This window comes from Branchiostoma lanceolatum, chromosome 14 (genome assembly GCF_035083965.1).
Source record: "Branchiostoma lanceolatum isolate klBraLanc5 chromosome 14, klBraLanc5.hap2, whole genome shotgun sequence".
Lineage (NCBI taxonomy): Eukaryota > Metazoa > Chordata > Leptocardii > Amphioxiformes > Branchiostomatidae > Branchiostoma > Branchiostoma lanceolatum.
Genome location: NC_089735.1, coordinates 11,608,612 through 11,626,311, shown reverse-complemented (window position 1 = coordinate 11,626,311; position 17,700 = coordinate 11,608,612). Strand labels below are relative to the sequence as shown.

Sequence of the window (17,700 nt, the reverse complement as noted above, 5' to 3'; positions counted from 1 at the left end):
AGTAGTTTTATCAGGTTGGTGAATCCCCGGAGAACAAAGTTCTTTTTACACAACCAAAGAGTTAATGCCTAGCCGATGTGTTGATGACTGTCTGTCAACTTCCTAAGGGCAATACTGACCGAGTCTACTTTGCACTGAAGCTAGGCTGCAGAGTGAAGAATGCAGTCTGAAACATGTTGAAGGGGGATACAAACTCAGTCATGTTTGGGACAGTCACTGCATTCTTCACTCTGCAGCAGCGACACCTAGCTGCAGTGCAAAGTACTGTAGAAGCAATCAGTATTGCCTTGAGTAAGGTTACAGACAGTCACTAAAACTTTGGCTAGGTATCATCTCTTTGGTTGATATGAACAGTGAACATTTTTAACCATTTCTTGATGAGCTTGTCGAGAACTCTGTAACATGTTGTGTTTGGTAAGAAGGTCATATCTTTTGTACTGTGTTTTGTATAGTTGTTGATACCTCAGTTTTTATTAGAATGGAGAACTCAATGCTAAATATGATGAGACATGTTCACCTTGATTCTCAGCTGGAAATCAGCAAGGCATCTTGTTGAAGACAGTTACTAGTAGTTTATCTATTTTTTATCCTCACAAAACTAAATTTGATGATCTTGATTTTCTGCAGACTCTAAACATTCCAGATGCCTACAAGGATGAACGCTTCGACCCATCTGTAAGTCACAGAAACATCTTCATCCCTTTTGACTTACATCTTAAGATAGATGGCAAGATACATTCTATGAACGAGTTGGCCTCTAGAGTAGTGCTAAGCCGGAAGCAGTCTAACTCAGACTTGTACAGTCATGTGGCTTGCCTAATCATACATAGTCATGATTTCTCAGAAATCTTAGGGATCCATCTAATTACACATATGGGGTTAGTATGCAGAACATTACACGGCCATATTTCAGGTGTACAAATTATGTTGTTTGACTTTCAGGTAGAAGACGGGTCTGAAAATAAGACAAGGTGCATACTGTGTATGCCAATTAGGAATTCAACAAGGAATATTATTGGTGAGTTCCTTTTTTCTGGTATTTTACAACTTAGGAGAGGAACAAAAAAACTCAAGTGTTGTATGAAAACTGTAATGATGCACTTGCATTAGCAGTATTTTGAAGGAATTGAAAAAGTGAAAAGCAAAGGAAGAAAAAGAAATGTGATGAACATTGACCAAAATGAATTGCACAGATAGTTCTTGCAAATTTTTTTTCATTTTGTTTGGTCTAATCCTCATGTAAAACACATTATTATCTCGGTGTATGGAAAATATTGTAAACAGATATTCTAAGTATTCCAGTGTATGAAGTGTTACATTATTGATTAACTTGCATTCATTTTGAAGGCTATACTTCACCACTATCACTACTTCAGCACCAAGGACAGACAGTTCTTAAAACAAACGCTGTTGATATTTTCTACTATGACAAAGCAGGAGAAATTATGAAAGTGGTCATTGACAGCTTTGTATGTAGTCAATCCTTAATCTGATCTCATCATAGATAAAAGGATAAATTAGGCCACACCATTTTAATTTCTTGGTTAACGGAATCTTAAAAAAAGGCTAGATTGGAAAATCAACAGGAAAACACAATCTCAGAGGAAAGTATGTACTTTGGTACACACAATTTGAACAGGGTCAGGTGCAAGTTTTCACCCCAGCCTTCTGTTTTCATGATTTTTTTGTGCTAGAATTAAAAAAAAATCCGTTAACCAAGAAATTAAATTGGTGTGGCCTTAGAAGGATGTTTTGATGAAGTTGTGCGAAGTTGTCTAAATTGTTGCATTCTACAGGAGTAATGCAGCTGGTTAATAAGGTAGATGACACCATCTTTAGCAAGCATGACGAGAACCTGTTTGAGGTAAGGCCTTCTCTGCGTTTGTCTCTTCTGTATGTATTTTTTCTAAAGCTATATGTTCTGTGGATGTCCCTGCGGTGTAGTGGTCTGCACTTCTGTTACTTACCACATCTGGTTCTGATTACTTGGAACCAGAAGGTCCGAGTTCAACTCCTGGGTAGGACACCTCTGGACAAGAGGCGCATTGAGTCATACCAAAGAATTTATAAAAATGGTACATACTTCTGAAACAGTATGGAAGTTAAACACACTCCACTGCCATTGGACTAGCCCCCTGCTGCAGTGATTGCACCACAGTGTGGCCCAGGGCTATGAAACAGGGATGGGCACCGCCCTATGCACCTTATGGTGTGGGAGGATTTTAACTAAATGTTCTGTAAGACCACACCAATCTTGGTTCTTGGACATAATCAAAAGTTCATCAAGAGGTCAAGATGAAAACAGTTGAAAGCAGTATAATGCAATGCATTTTGATCTAGGAATTAATGGAAATATGGTCGATGTTGACAAAGTTTCTAAACTTTTTGACAAGTTTGGTTTGTTTGTTACAATAATGTGTGTTATAAGATGTCTGAAGTGTATGCATCATTTTTGTAGGCCTTTGCCATCTTCTGTGGAATGGGTATCCACAACACTCAGATGTACGAGAAGGTAGTCAAGGCCATGGCCAAACAGAGAGTGGCTTTAGAGGTGAACACATTTTGCCTTACCTTATGCTGTAAATCTGCAAACTTTTGCAATGGTTTTATCATATACATGTCACACTGTCTCCCTTGTATGACTATTGTACTGCAGAATTGTTTTAGCCGTGAATATAAAGCCTTCTACCTCATAATAATAATCTTTTATTTGCAAATTCATGCCCGTAGGCTAATTGCAAGGGTACAAACAGTAGAAAGGGTAACTATGGTAACGAGTGTCTATTCTATGCATCTAAATAATATTTCTTCATAATAAAGCTACTGCAAAAGTGTAATGCCTTTACAGTATGTGTTAGTTGGATAATTTGAAATTCATGAACTGAAGCACATACGCTTTGTGGATGGAATGGTTAAAATTGAACTTGAGATGATTCTGCAGTCAGAATGTGAAAAATATTCTGTTACTTATAGATTCATGAATTTTGATTATTTGTTGTAGAAACTTTCTAGGCAAGAGCATGCAATGTTAAGCAAAAACCCTTTTCTGACCATTTTACATAATACTGATGATAACATTTTCCTGCCCAACTCAGTGCCTTTCCTACCACGCAGTGGCATCAGAAGAGGAAGCAGACAGGTTAAGAGTGAGTAGCCTGACTATTGTTGCAGCAGCACCACCTAGCAGCATCTGTCAGAGCTGCACAACCAAATCCAAAAGATTTCTACATGCTGGCAGGGCAATGTGTTTTGCTATAATAGGCAGTCATCTTTATCCTGAGCACATGTTAGACCACACTCGTTATTTCTCATAATTAGAAAGGAGGCCATTTCTTCTCATTAAAGTAGGAATCATGTCTCATGTCATGATGAAACATCTAACAGTCTGCCATCTGGATCAAAGGGTTAGGAATTTGAATTCAGACATATCTGTCAGAGGTCTTTCTCATTAAGGACCTGATATGCATCTTAATGATAGGTCTTTCAAAGGGGGCATTATAATTTATTCATCCCATATTTAAGAAGCGACACTTTTGGAATGTCTAAAACCTCCCATACTCCTCAGGAACTTTGCAACTAAAGGTACATCATTCAAGATGCAATCTTTCTTTTACAGCTAAGAATTTACTTCTCAGCCTTCAGTTTTTCTGCACTCCTTCTCTATAATGATGTTGTAAATTTTCTACTGTTATTTTAGAAACAACCGATCGCTTCCTCGGACTGGTTCCACCTCCTGCGCTGGGACTTTGATGACATCGGGTTGGAGGATGAGGAAACACTGAAGGCCGCCATTAGGATGTTTATGGACATGGACTATCTGAGGAAGTTCAGTATCAACTACAAGGTAAAGTTTTTAATATTTGTTTTAGCATTGATTATTAATAATGTTTACCACAAAGACTCGTAAGCCACTCAGATGTTTTGGGTTGGACTATACTGGATTGTGATGTTAACAGATGTCTGTTCACCTTTGACTTGAAAAGTTTAAAGACACCCAGAGCAACTTGGCTTGAAACTCGAATAAAAAAAACCCTAGTTTCTAGTCATTCCTACACATAGTAAGTTTCAATGTTGTTATACCATGACATATGGACATTCAAGAAGCAAAGATGCGATGTTGTTGTGTGGTGAGAAATTAAAGAAAAGCCAGAAAAAATCAGTGGACTGGCCTATAGACCGATTAGAAAATTCACAGTACCAGGCTACCAGCAGGCGGTCACACATAACCGGTCTAATACAAAATAAGCAGATTTAACAAGTCGTGGGTTCCTTTTTCGAAGACTTTTTCGAAGCTGTTAATCATATGTAGATGAGTCAACAGACGACGAGTGCACATTAGTGTGCACCGAGAATAATCACATTATTCTAATAATGAATTACAATTTGAACATAATTTGTAGGACTCACAGAGACCTTTACTTGTGATCAAAATATGATGTACTGCGACACTACTTTAATCAGGTACAGGTACAGGTCCGGACCTGGACCTGGCCCTCTGGACCTGGACCTGGACCGGACCTGAATTTTCTGTACCGGTACCCACCCCTAATCTATACCACGACAAGTGACTTGAACAAAATTAGACAGGTGGGTGCTGTAGACAGGATTCTGTCATGGGAAAGTACACTGACAGACCACCAAAAGTGGGCAGTCCTTTTGTGTGGTGGCTACTATAGTACAGGTTTAAGTAGTTTATAAAACAATGCTTGTGGTGTGTCTGTAGAAAGCAGACCCAACGGTTGCAAAGACCGTATCCAACTGGCAGAAGGAGTTTTTTTCTGCTAGTTGGATACGGTCTTCGCAACCTATAGATCTGCTTGGAGATTATCTATACACACAATGTTAGACATGTAAATTTGTCTTTTGTTCCAACACTTGTTTGTATAGAGCCTGTGCAGATGGATGTTGAGTGTACGGAAGAACTACAGAAATGTGACCTACCACAACTGGAGGCACGCCTTCAATGTGGCACAGATGATGTTCACTATGCTAAAGGTACGTTCAGCAGAAATCATTCACATCCTGTTGTACAGCACCTCAGAAAACGTTTGTTTTTTGAGTTGCAAATTTGAATGTTTAAGTTATAGTTTCCACGTTTCTGTTTCCTTACTTTTATTTTCTGATAGATAGTTGAAAGTTAGTGACGCAAAACAAGAATTGGAATGCTTGTCAGTTTGATCAAAGGAAGCTTGCTTTCTGAATTAGTAAAACCCTTTCTGACATCTGTGAATGATGATGTTAACATGAATCAAGTAAATTTGTGGCCAACAGTGGATTTAGTTTTGCTGTACGTCAGGACTGTCTCCAGGACCTCCCCTCTGTTTCAGGACGCAGATTAACAACTCAGTATGGAAAAAAAATTCACCACTTTCTGCCCAACAAATCTGATCTTCACAACTTGAAGCTGATGAAAATGAATTTTTGTCAGCTTAAATGAAGTTTTAAAAAAACAATGAAAATTAACCCAAACAACAAATGGGGCAGAAGAAATCTCAAGCTGGAGACAGCCCCGCTGTAGGTTTTATAACACATCTCATTGTGTTTTTCAGACTGGGTCCATGGAGGACTTGTTAGATGACATTGAGGGCCTCGCCCTGCTTCTAGCCTGTCTTTGTCACGACCTTGACCACAGGGGCACCAACAACTCCTTTCAGATGAAGTAAGACTTTCTAAGACAAAAATTTGCAAACATAAGATGAACTGTTCTTTAGGTTTCTCGAGATAAAGTATTTATTATATCCAATGTTTAGAGATCAGATAGCTTATAGATATGTGGAGGTCGGAATCTTTAGAATCTTTTCAATTTCAGATTCAATTGGCAAGATAGAGTAGTAAGTGCAAAACTGTTCCAATGTGGAAAATCACATTTGAATATTTTACAAAATTTTATTTGTGAGTCAGATAAAAAAGGCAACATTTCAAATTGAAAACATGCAGATCAATCAAACTTTAGTTTTTTCTGTTTATGTACTTTACGCCTTACATGTATTTTCACCATGTATTAGGTCTAACCACCCACTAGCCCAGCTATATGGAACCTCTACCATGGAGAGGCATCACTTTGACCAGTGTATTATGATCCTCACAAGTGAGGTAGGGGTGAGCAAAACTTGCACTTACTTAGATGTTCCTTAGTTAAGTTGGTTTATTATTGGTCCATTTATCGGTCAGAAATTGCCCGTACAATGGCAGCCAGTGCTAAATTACTGCAGGGTTTACAGTCACATACATGTAATACTTTATATATAAATGTACACAATAATACATAAGATACATGTCTGCTCCACACTTGCACTTTGTGTCGCAAGGGTCTTCGCGGCTGCCATTCGGCGCCAGCAGGTGACCTCAATACGACCTTCCCTAACCGAAGTCAGGTACCCATTCACACCTGGGTGGAGTGAGGAAAGTCGTGTAAAGTGCCTTTCCCAAGGGCACAACATCGGGGCATAGCGGTGGTTTCGAACCCGGAACCTCTCGGTTCTGGGCGAAACACCCTACTGATTGCTCCACACGATGCCACATAAACTCCTTCCACATCTTTTAGTGAATAGGGCTGGTACCCATCTCTATTTCTATAACCACACAGTCCACTAGTCCACTGGTAATGAAATGTCTTTAGGCTTTCATATCTGTGTACGTTTTGATTTAGTACGATACCGTAATTCTTGGTAAATGTGTTGTTTTTTCTTAAGATTTCATTGAAAGAAGAAAGTATTATGTGTGTGTAATACATTATGAAATTCAATAATCTTGTGACTTGGAACTTGAGATCTCTTTCCCAAGGCAGTGATTGATTGATTGATTGATTGATTAATTAATTGATTGATTGATTTCTAACTTTTTATCTCTTGTCCAGGGTACTGAGCTGCTATCCAGTATGAGTAAAGATGACTATGCAAAGTGCCTGGATGTCATGGAACATGCAATTCTCTCTACAGACCTCGCACTCTACTTCAAGTGAGTTGTTTAACCTTCGCAAAGGAGATATCATGTTTGGTGTGTGTATGTTGACAAGAGTTTGACCTAGTCACCATGTTTTGATTGTGATGATATTCGGTAGGAAGGTTGCTAGGTATAGCTTTACTGGAGATGGACATTGATGTTGGGTCTTCTATCAGCTTTGCTTGGTACAGCAGTGAAAATTGTTTTGTTTTTTTTCAAATATCTGGACATGTTATGGTCTTGATTTTGACAGATAGATTTTCAGGCCCAGGTAAGAATGGTAATAGAATTATATGTTTGGGCCATAGATGAATTGTTCTATAACAATTTGACTATAACATATTTCTCTCAGCTTATATGTGTACTAGTTTTGCATTGGTGGTGGCAGATGTAAAATAAATGTGATGATCTTGGATCTAAGAAGTTTTGTGTTGTAATTTTCCTGTCATCCTCAGGTGGAGAGGTGGATTCTTCTCAATAGTGGACAAAAATGAGGCCGATTGGAGCAACAAGGACAACAGGAAACTGTTAAGGTCTGGATGAGTACTATAATAGAATATACCGGTATATGATAGTTACACGGTTGAACTTACACCGCAAGCCGACTGTCCCCAATATTACACACTAAGTACTAGGCAATCATTGATGTTTGTCATTTCTCTTCTTTTGGCTGCACCAATCTTACTTGTTGGCTTTCAGATTTAAGAATATAATTCTGAATTTAAAAGCCAACTTGAAAACAAAGTTGGAAGGGAAGTCTGTACCATAGTATACAAAATTGCAGATTGTTAACATTCAAGTTTTCCTCGCTCTGTTTTCATATTGACCTCTTGCTAAAATTCTTATTCAGACCTAGGAAATGATTTGATGTGTCCAATCTTTTCAAATTAAAAAGAAAACATTTTTGTTAGACTTGCATGTTGATAGAATTACTTGTTTGCAAGCAGATGCAATCTTTGATTTTGTGTCTACAACCAAAAATTTAGCCAACAACTTTTTTGTAATCTGTTGGGTACCTTCCTCCAGACGTGGTTGTGGAAAACTCTTGTGATCTACGGAAACTACTGTAAAACTTGAAATGTTCATACCGATTTCATTTTTAGGGTGACACCTCTCCAGGGCGAAATCATGGCACCCCAAACACTGGCATTTTCATTGTTTGACAACTGTGCTACATAATTGTTTCAACAGTGAACTTAATGCACCCCAAAAATCTTCTTTCCCTGCCTACCACTACTTTTAGGTCCCTGCAAATAAAGGCATGTACAGTAATTAACCATTGATGCAGTCTTGGTTATTTGACAAACATGGTTGCAGAAGTACAAACGTGATTATCACTAACAATACGTCTTGTGCTGACAGGAGTATGATGATGACAGCTTGTGACGTGGCTGCAATTACAAAACCATGGCCTGTTCAACAAAGGGTTAGCCACCATTTCTCATTCCATCTTCTCTCTAATTATCGTAGAGTGGAACTCATTGCCACTAAGTAATGCAGGGGCACCTATTTAGATAGGTTTTGATATTGCTTGTAGCTAGATGTGTAAGGGTTATGTGTGACAGCTTCCTAGACTTTAGTGGTTATAAGTACTTTTTGGTATGCAATGATTCTTTTACATGATTTTATATTGTGCTTTCTATCGAAAACAGGAAATAGTAGCACCTTACCATCTTAAGTTCAGTTAAGTTGACTGCATGTACATGTATGATAAAATTTGATAATGTTGAGTCATTAACAACAGAGTTTACTTGATATTCCATAACAGCCAAACTTTAGATACTAACACTATCTGTACCAATTTTTTGTCCCAGGTTGCCCAGCTGGTTGCTTCAGAGTTCTTTGAACAGGGAGACCTTGAGAAAGAGCAGTTGAACATACAGCCAATGGTCAGTGTTCACTCAAACTCCTTCATTATACCTCTGCATGGTCCTCACCATTTATAAACCATTCTTCCATCAGTTCAGTTGCCCTTCACCTTAGTGAACTTAAGCACTTGCCATAATTGCAGCTCTTGCTGTAGTCTCCTTCACAAAAATTTGCATCCTCTAGGATGGGATATTAAGTGAGGTCCTGTGTTTGGGGAGAGCCACACCTCAAGCATTTTATATATCTCACAACACATATCGAAAAGAGTAGGGGTCTATCCTGCATGGTGTGAGTGGATCAAACCTTGCAGTCCTGTCTAAAGCAGCCTGCACTTAATGTACAAAACTGGCATGTTATGCCTTAAAGCTGGCATCACAATTCATGCGAGCGTCGGTCGACTTTGTAGATCGCCCGAAGCTTGCCAAATGTATTTTCCAATGAAAATCTCGGGCGACGTCCGTCAAACACTAAAAACTAAAAATCCCCCATGAGATGGTACCATCTCTTGAACATGGATGAAGTTAGTATTGACTAGCCTGGTAAAAGGCCAATATTCTTATCAACTTTGATTTCCAAAAATCGCCCGAAGCCCGCGTAATCGACAGGACGTTGGCCGTACTTCGGCCGAAAATGCAAATTTGAAACTCGCCAACATGTCAGCTGAGCTGAATTTCTTATTTGTGACGGGGGCTTTAAGACAGTTTACCGGTCATACAAAACAAAACACTGTGGCACATCTGACACTATGATATTTCTCCCCTTCTAGGACATGATGAACAGGGAGAAAAAAGACAAGCTCCCTGAGATGCAGGTGGACTTCATCGATGCCATCTGTATGCCCGTCTACAAGGTAACAGACAGACACACATGCAACACCCTACTGTATGTCTTAAAATATTCGCTGCGGACTATTTTTTCTAGTTTATGATGTGACCTCTCAACCACAAATTCATGACACTGTGAACATTAGGATTGCATTTCTAGGGGGTACAACCGCACACGGAAATAGTCAGACAGCTTTTTCCACCCCGAAATTGGACTGGACAGCTGTTTCCGCCAATCGGACCGGACAGCTGATTCCAAGAACCCTCTCCAAATTAAATGAATTTGTAGCTACTGTTATGCTAGATATGCCCCTAGTGTTCAAATTAGAAAAAAAGCCACTGCTTTTTGGTATTAGGACTTTGTTGATTCTATATTGCTCAAAAGTGTTAGTGCAACTGTTACACAACTTTCTATTTCTCTCTCCCGCAGTACTTGGCCAAAGCCCTCCCGACCCTCAGTCCCCTGTTGAAAGGGTGTGAAGACAACAGGCAGCACTGGCAGAGCTTGGCTGATGGAAGACAGGAACGGGACGATGCAAAGGCTGCTGGGAACGATGTCCCAGAGGCTGATGGGATAGATGGAGAGGATACTGGGAAGGTGACGCTTGATTAGTTGCCTGCGTCTGCGTGCTTGCTGTGTTCATGGTATTGTTGATTTTGCCCGTCTTTTATTTTTTCTTTAGTAATTAGTAACTATTGTTGCAGTTGTGAATTAGCCGAATGATATGCAATTGTTAGTCATGCATTATTTGTGGTCTTGATGCTGATCTTTCTCCAACTGGGAATTTCATAGCCACACTCACTTGACTCAGCAAGTTGATTTTCTTGTTAGTTTCCTGCCCCTTTCACTTTATTATTCTTTCATGAAATAAACTTGGGCCACTTTTTTCTCACATAAAAAATCTTCAACTCGAAATGAATTACCTTTTTCTTTAGATGATGTCTGTGTCACATACTGCACAAAGAAGACATGGAACCCATAGCCTGCTTAATTTCAAGTGTCACTTTTCCTCACAGGTAGCAAGCGGGGAAAAGGAAGAATCATTGGAAGAAGACCCCGCTACTGTTGGTGACTCCCCGTCAAGAATAATTCTAGAAACGGGTGAAGAAGAAAGGAATGGCTCAGGAGGATGCTGTCCGGAGAGACCAACTTGTGCATCATAGAAGACGGTCTTTCTCCACAAATGGTGCTTCTTACAAGGGCATTGTACACTTCATCTTCTGTTGGTAGATTAATCTTCAGCCTGCTAAGCTAGACAATTGGCATCGAATTTGTATTGGTTTTGGTGATAGGCAGCAGGGAGAAGGTTAAGATGTCCAGCAAGATGATAAACACCATGGCCAGCCTCGTTAGATTTGAAAAGTCTCCTTCCAATTTGGAAGAATTCGATCTCAGCTTCTAATGCTGGATGCCCAATGAAATGTTGATTGAAAGAGCATACATTCATCCATATTGGCTGATACTTGTCTTTGGTGTAAGTTGACATTTTAATTAGTTTTACTGTCTTTTCAACTTTGAAGTGACAGGTGTTTTTGCATGTGCATGGTATCTTTGCACACACTGATCACTTTACTTCATTGTCAGTGTTTGAATCAATGTCTGACAATTTCTTGAATTGAACAGGGCTCTCTCCAGATCTTAATCTTTTAGCCTCTCAGTTGTAGACAGTAATTAGTGTGTTTGTTTGTTTGTGTCAAACAAAGATGATGGAATTTTGTTTCTTAGGGAGCAGGAAAAAATGCATCCAGGGATGAAAGACAGACACTGGAGAGAACCTTGTGATCCACCCGTTTTTCTTCCACACGCATACATGTATTAAGGTTCCCAGAAAGTGCGACATGGAACGAAATGGAACAAACTAAAACAACATATGTAACATTATGAAATGAAATACCAGTAGATAGCAAAATATAAGGAACGTTGTAACATTCACAGTAGACCGGAACAGGAAGCATTTTAAATACAGAAGTGAGTGGTAAATAAATAATATAACATGTTTTATTTCTTGAATCTATTTGATAATATTAAATACAACGTTTTTGCCGCGTTTATGTGGCTAGATTCTTCCCTGAAAATGGGGGCCCCGTGTGCAAAGAGATCCGCCACTGTTCCTTGTGTTTACCAATGATCTGCAAATGAACTGCTGCAAATAGCAGGGAAAACAAGCAAACGGAACTGAGTATTGCAGTAAGGACTAGATTATTTCATTTCGTTCCATTTCGTCCATTTCGTTCCATTTCGTACTATCTGGGGACCGATGTATTAACATAGCAAATACTGTAAGCAGTGGTAGCTGTATGCCAGACGTGCTAACTACACCTTGAATAAGTAGCCTGTAAAAAATTGGTACGACCACTGATGACTCTATGACAATCTTACATTCCAACCTATTTGTAGCAAGTTGTATTTGTATACTGTGACTGATGTGGAAAAATGGTAAAGCTTTGAAATTCATATTAAGACTTCAAAACATGAACTTTAAAGAATCAAACCTACTTAATAGTAGACATATGGGAATGATGAAGCTGTAGAGTGGAATTTCAACTTTTAATATAGGGATTTTGAAAAACTCTGTATCTGTTGCAGAATCACAGTGACGGGCTTGAATGTAAAATCAAGAGGGTAAACTTTGACTGCCTGAACATGTGCAACTACATGTGACCAATTCTCTGCATTTTGTATCAACAATTGTAACTGACAAACAATACAAGTGAAAAACTGAAGGTCACGTTTCCAGCTAGTGCAAACCTTGATAGAGTGTTGCTATACTAGCAGAAAAAAAACAACATGTTTCTCTCTTTGGTTCACTGAAACTGCTAGATATCAAACTATTTGATCCTTTTTATTTTTTAAATTGTATCATAATTGTGGAATCTTTTGTTGAGCATAGTGAGATTTGAATATTTGAGTATGTACAGTTATCATATTACATTTTATGAACTTACAATATTATAGTAACAAATAGAAAAAGGCTCTTCTTTGCAAAGCTTGAAACAAATTTTACAAAATCTATCATGCTTAAACAACAGTAATGCAAATATAGTTTTCTACTCATCATGTACTTTCACAGAAATTTTGAAATGTGGAAAATATAGAAGTTTAGTAGTTTTTGTGTCATGCCTAACAATGTATATTTTATGTACCAATCATTGTGGAAAACGTACCTTAAAGCAAATGTGATGCCTAGGTCAAACATTTTGAGAAAGTTCTGGTGTATGTCATTGAAGTTATGAATCTCTGTTGTACACATGTAAGACAACGTTTTGCACTAGGGAGACATAAAATGTTAATCATTAACAACATGAACGTAATGCAACAAAGTTAGCAAGTTGAGATGTTTATCTTGCTTCATTTTTGGCCAGAGTATTCTGACTGTTTATACAGACATTCCTCTCCTTACATACATGTATTAATAACAATACATTCAGACATGTCAGCAGCTGAGATATTGTAAATTTGACTTGGCAAGCTTTAATCCCATTAGTTTTGTAGTTGCTGACAGTGATAACATATTTTCCAAATTAATCTTAACATGAATAAAGGCTCCCAGATCATTTTATGAGGCTTGAAAACTGGAAATATTCTAGTTGCTATAATCTTTATGAAATTGACATTTAATACCACTGTTTACCACATTTGGGTGCGGATATGTTATCACAAAAGTGCTCAAAAGCGGCACAAAAATAAGCTACATGGTGATCTTTTAGTTTCACGCGCCTAGTGTAAATAGACCGATACCATAGCCCCGTGCCCACCCTCAAAACGTAGAAATGCAAAATCAAAACATGAAAATGCAAATATTTGACGGACATGCAGTCACTCTTTGCCATTAGTCAAACCGCTAATTGTGATGGGCAGTCAGGATCAGTCTATTAGGGCTTGGATTTTCTATCAGTTCTCACCACACAAGGACATCGTATCTTTGCTCCTTTAATGTCGATATGTAATGGTATAGTGTTTTTGAAAATTACTATGTGTAGGAATGTGTAGAAATTGGGGTTTTTTCATTCAAGTTTCAAGCCTCATAAAATGCCCTGGGTGCCTTTAACAACAAAACCACAAAGTTTTCAAATCATGGCATCCGTCCAATATCACCTGTTAAGTTTCCAGTATGCAATTTTACACTGTACCATTGTCTTCTGGTGACGCTTATCTGTTGTCTTCTCTGTGAAGTGGAAATACTAGCCAGCCTAGCTACCTCGAGCTCACTTTAGGAAGAAGTGGGGATTACATTCAACTAGCTAAGAACTTTTCTCTGCACTTCCATACTGCTATGACATTGTTTGATGCACACCCAAAGCAATACACGCTCCCCTCCATAGTGCCAATTTTCAGTTCCTCCACCATTACTGTGACATCATTCCTCCTCTTTATCATTTACCCACAATTCTAGGAACTGAAAGTTGGACCTGTAGAAAGAAGGGTGAAGCAATAAAGACAATATAGATTAACTGTTAGTAAGAGAGTACTTTGTCACACACTTATATGATTCTAAAAACGTCATTGCATGTTAGGCCATGTAAATTGAATAGCATGTATAGCAACCAGCAAATGAATAAACTTTAAGGTTCTTGTGCCCCAGGTACAAACTTGTTTGCCACTTCTGTAGAAGGGGGATTGGAGGTGTTGAATGTGCTACAGATATGTCCCTTTTTTGTACCCATCGTTTCTTTAATAGCAATCAACATAGCACTCAACCTGTCTTCTCTCTAGGCTAAACCTCAACTTCCTTGTTAATAATATATTATATTCATGAAGTTTTCAAATATGTCAAGTTTATCATAGATCAATTTGCAGCTCACAGACTATTGTTATCGTAAATTGTGTAAACTTACATCAATCTAATAACGTACATGTAATCTTGCAGCCCCTCATGTTATATTACAAATAGAATGATGACTAGAAAGAATCGTTACTCTTCTGCAATTGAAAATTGGTTACAAATTTGGCTTCATGTGAATGTACTTATTAGTGACTGTTGTATAATTTTGTAGAGAGAGGTATTATATGTCTGCAACAAATAAATTCATCAGTTGGTTGGGAAACAGTTAAAATGAACCCTTGGAAAAAATCAATTACACTGTTGTTTTATTGAGTGTTCTCCTGTCTTGTGTCTTTTAAAAACCTATCACACAATACAGTGGAAGTGTCAACCTTGAAGAAAGCGGTTTACAGTAAGGTTAGGTAAACATATTAACAAGGAAGCGTACGGTAATAAAACGAATGCGAAAGTAAAATAATTCTCATATGGTTAGACCTCAGTATTCTCCTATATTCATGAAACTTATTTCCTCAGTTTAATTCTTTCTGCTGAAATCATTTTATCGCTATCATTTTCTGACTTTGATACGAAGCAAGCAGAAAACCACCTTGTGTAAATTACCATGGATCAAAAACGCCATGTAGCGATGAAAAATATTAATGCAGCATTACAAGTTTAATGGCTAACGTTACGGTGCATACACATTTTCTCGGTCTAATCCTCTCTTCTGAAACCTCCCATTTTGTTGCCATCAATTACCGACATAAATACGAAACTCCGAAAGCCTGACAGTTCAGAACACATTGTGTAAAAACTGCCATGGATCAAAAGCGCTCTGTAGCGGCGAAAAATATTAATGCAGTACTGCAAGTTGTAAAGGCTAACGTTATGGTGCAGTCCTGGAATGAACTGCTAGAGGCCGCTTTTGATCAGTGCGCCTCACGTTGGTAACATCACCAACTAGAGTTCCACGACCTCATCTTCGCCAAATGATTTTTGACTGACGTATCATGAGTGTTTCTCATCGATTATAAATCATACCAGTTGATCATCTTTTCTACCAAATGACAGAAGTTCTCCAAAGTCTTCTTGAGTTATGCTGGTCGTGTACATACACACATACACACATACAAACGCTACCCAAAACATAAACTTCTCGGCCAAGGTAATGATCACAGACTTGCATGTCTAAATCGCGCTCCTAGCGGCCGGCCCGACAATTACCGCCCCCACCCAGCAAAAGGTTGTGTACACGCAGGCTAACAGTCCAGACGTACAGGAGTCTAGACCAAAACTGCTCTCATTGTATTGAGTTTAGGAAACACTGAAAACTGACAGTGACACATTATCTATGACTACGGATTACATTGGGACCAGCTAAAACTATCATACAAGGAACCGTTCAGGGAGGAAGGAAGAAGTAACGGAATAGATGTGAGGATGATATCAGATAATGGACAGACATGACACAAAGTGAAACATTATTAAAACCGGAAAATCGAGAAGGATGGAGACAACTGTTTGCTTGACAGTACATCAAACATACCGCGACGTCATGTGTGCATCAGGTACCATAGTGAATTTAAGGTTAAAGGTCAGAAAGTTCAGGTTTGTTAAGCCCATGTGAGTCCGCAGACGTGCGTTACCTGTGCACTTCTCAGACAGGATTTCTCGATTCCGCGGCTTTTCGGTGCAAGTTTAGAGGACCAGGTATGCAGGTATGTATCTTGTTGTTCCGGTTATGTCAATGCATTGAGAGTTATGCAATGCTAATGCAATGTCAGTTGTTGTGGATGTCTTATTTTGTATGTTTAGAACGATTTGTGGTTGCCCGCCTTTACGTTTCAAGGATGTGCGGCGCCTTTTACTGGCTCTTTTAACAGTTACTGGCTTGTTTCGTAAATATATCATGAGGCAGGGGAGAGGAGTTTGTTGTTCTTCTACTGTTGTGTTGTTATTGTCCCATCATCATCTGGCCCTGAAGGTGTCATGGATGTTTAATTATTGTCTAATGTCAGTAGAAAATGATGTATAAAACTATGGTGAAGTGAGTTATAGTTCCTTTCCCCAGTTTCTGCAGTGCTGGTCGCCGAGCTTGTCTGGGTGAACCCAAGGCCAGAGCTGATATCTTCCTTCTGCTGGGGGGACAGGTGCAGAAGTTTGAAGAATCACAGAGCCGACATCTTCCTCCTGCTGCGGGGACCAGTGCAGAATTCGAAGCTCATCGTACATAGAAATACCGTATTTCTATGAACTTACAACTGTAAAATGAATTCCCATGAGCTTCATACGGTATAAATATATCTGTCAGTATTTCTTACGGAAACTTGAATATGAGTACTTTGGAAAAAATTCTGTAAAGAAGTACTGTAAAATCTTCATAATTAACCAGAATAATAATAGATATATTCAACGTTAATGACGATCACCTGTGTTACAGAAGCTCATCAACATAATTTACCCAAATGGTCTATTTTGTGTCTGGACCACACGTGAAATATACATCTTGTGGAAGTAGTGTATCTTAAATTGGCATGAATCATAGTGTACAGTGACAAGTCAGTCTGTACTAGTGTCATAGCGGAAAACTTTCATAAGTAAATCATATGCATATCTGCATATCTAATGGATTATAATAAGTTAGTGAGAGAATGATGTGTTAAATAAATAAATAAATATATTTTGTATCTTTTTGTGAGTAGAGATATCCGTTCTGCTGTTATTGTTAGAAACCTCGCAAGGTAATCAACTTGTGTGTATTCAGTAAACTTTAACCTAGTTTTGGATGATGAGGTGTAGAAGCGTTACAAATAACAGAGTATTTAATATGAAATAAGGTTTGTTTTTATATCTTATGTGATAGTGTGAAATGTGAATGCATAAAAGCACGAGAGAGTTCGTTTCAATGTATATTTTGGACGTTGTTCCTTTGTTAGATTTCTGGCAGTAGCATTTATGACAGAATGAGATTCAGTAGATGTGTTTTTATTACCTTCTTTTCTTGTTTATGTCTAAAGTATTGAATAAAAAATACTTTTCTTTGAACTGTTTCTTTGTTTTTGCTTAAATGTCTTTTTGTATCCTCACGTCAGCTACTGGGCCTCCGGAGTTTGCCTACGATCAAATTGATTGATAGATGTGCTGACCAGTCTTCATAGTTTCTCAATAAGTCAATTATTACATTCATAGTAATTACACTCACCTGTGTCACAGGTGTTCATGAACATAATTTACCCACATGGCCTTTTTGGTGTCCAAACCACGAACGAAAGATGCTTGCTCTTAAGGTAGTGTAAAGATTT

At 38.4% G+C, this 17,700-nt stretch overlaps 1 protein-coding gene across 4 annotated transcripts in view; it reads left to right on the top strand.

Moving 5' to 3' along the window:
• Positions 1-13,700, top strand: part of LOC136448218 (dual 3',5'-cyclic-AMP and -GMP phosphodiesterase 11-like) — a 62,543-nt gene extending 48,843 nt beyond the window's left edge. For 2 of the 4 annotated variants that reach the window (XM_066447480.1, XM_066447478.1), the window contains exons 8-23: positions 628-675; positions 943-1,018; positions 1,797-1,864; positions 2,459-2,551; positions 3,096-3,146; positions 3,698-3,844; positions 4,888-4,995; positions 5,550-5,659; positions 6,006-6,099; positions 6,857-6,957; positions 7,398-7,475; positions 8,305-8,368; positions 8,757-8,831; positions 9,578-9,661; positions 10,066-10,233; positions 10,653-13,700. In XM_066447480.1, the coding sequence (XP_066303577.1) occupies positions 628-675; positions 943-1,018; positions 1,797-1,864; positions 2,459-2,551; positions 3,096-3,146; positions 3,698-3,844; positions 4,888-4,995; positions 5,550-5,659; positions 6,006-6,099; positions 6,857-6,957; positions 7,398-7,475; positions 8,305-8,368; positions 8,757-8,831; positions 9,578-9,661; positions 10,066-10,233; positions 10,653-10,799 (1,512 nt within the window). In that variant the 3' untranslated portion in view covers positions 10,800-13,700. Of the gene's footprint in view, positions 1-627; positions 676-942; positions 1,019-1,796; positions 1,865-2,458; positions 2,552-3,095; positions 3,147-3,697; positions 3,845-4,887; positions 4,996-5,549; positions 5,660-6,005; positions 6,100-6,856; positions 6,958-7,397; positions 7,476-8,304; positions 8,369-8,756; positions 8,832-9,577; positions 9,662-10,065; positions 10,281-10,652 lie in introns of all 4 variants that reach the window. The other 2 variants (XM_066447479.1, XM_066447481.1) reach the window with 2 other exon arrangements.
• The last annotated feature ends 4,000 nt before the right edge of the window (positions 13,701-17,700 follow it).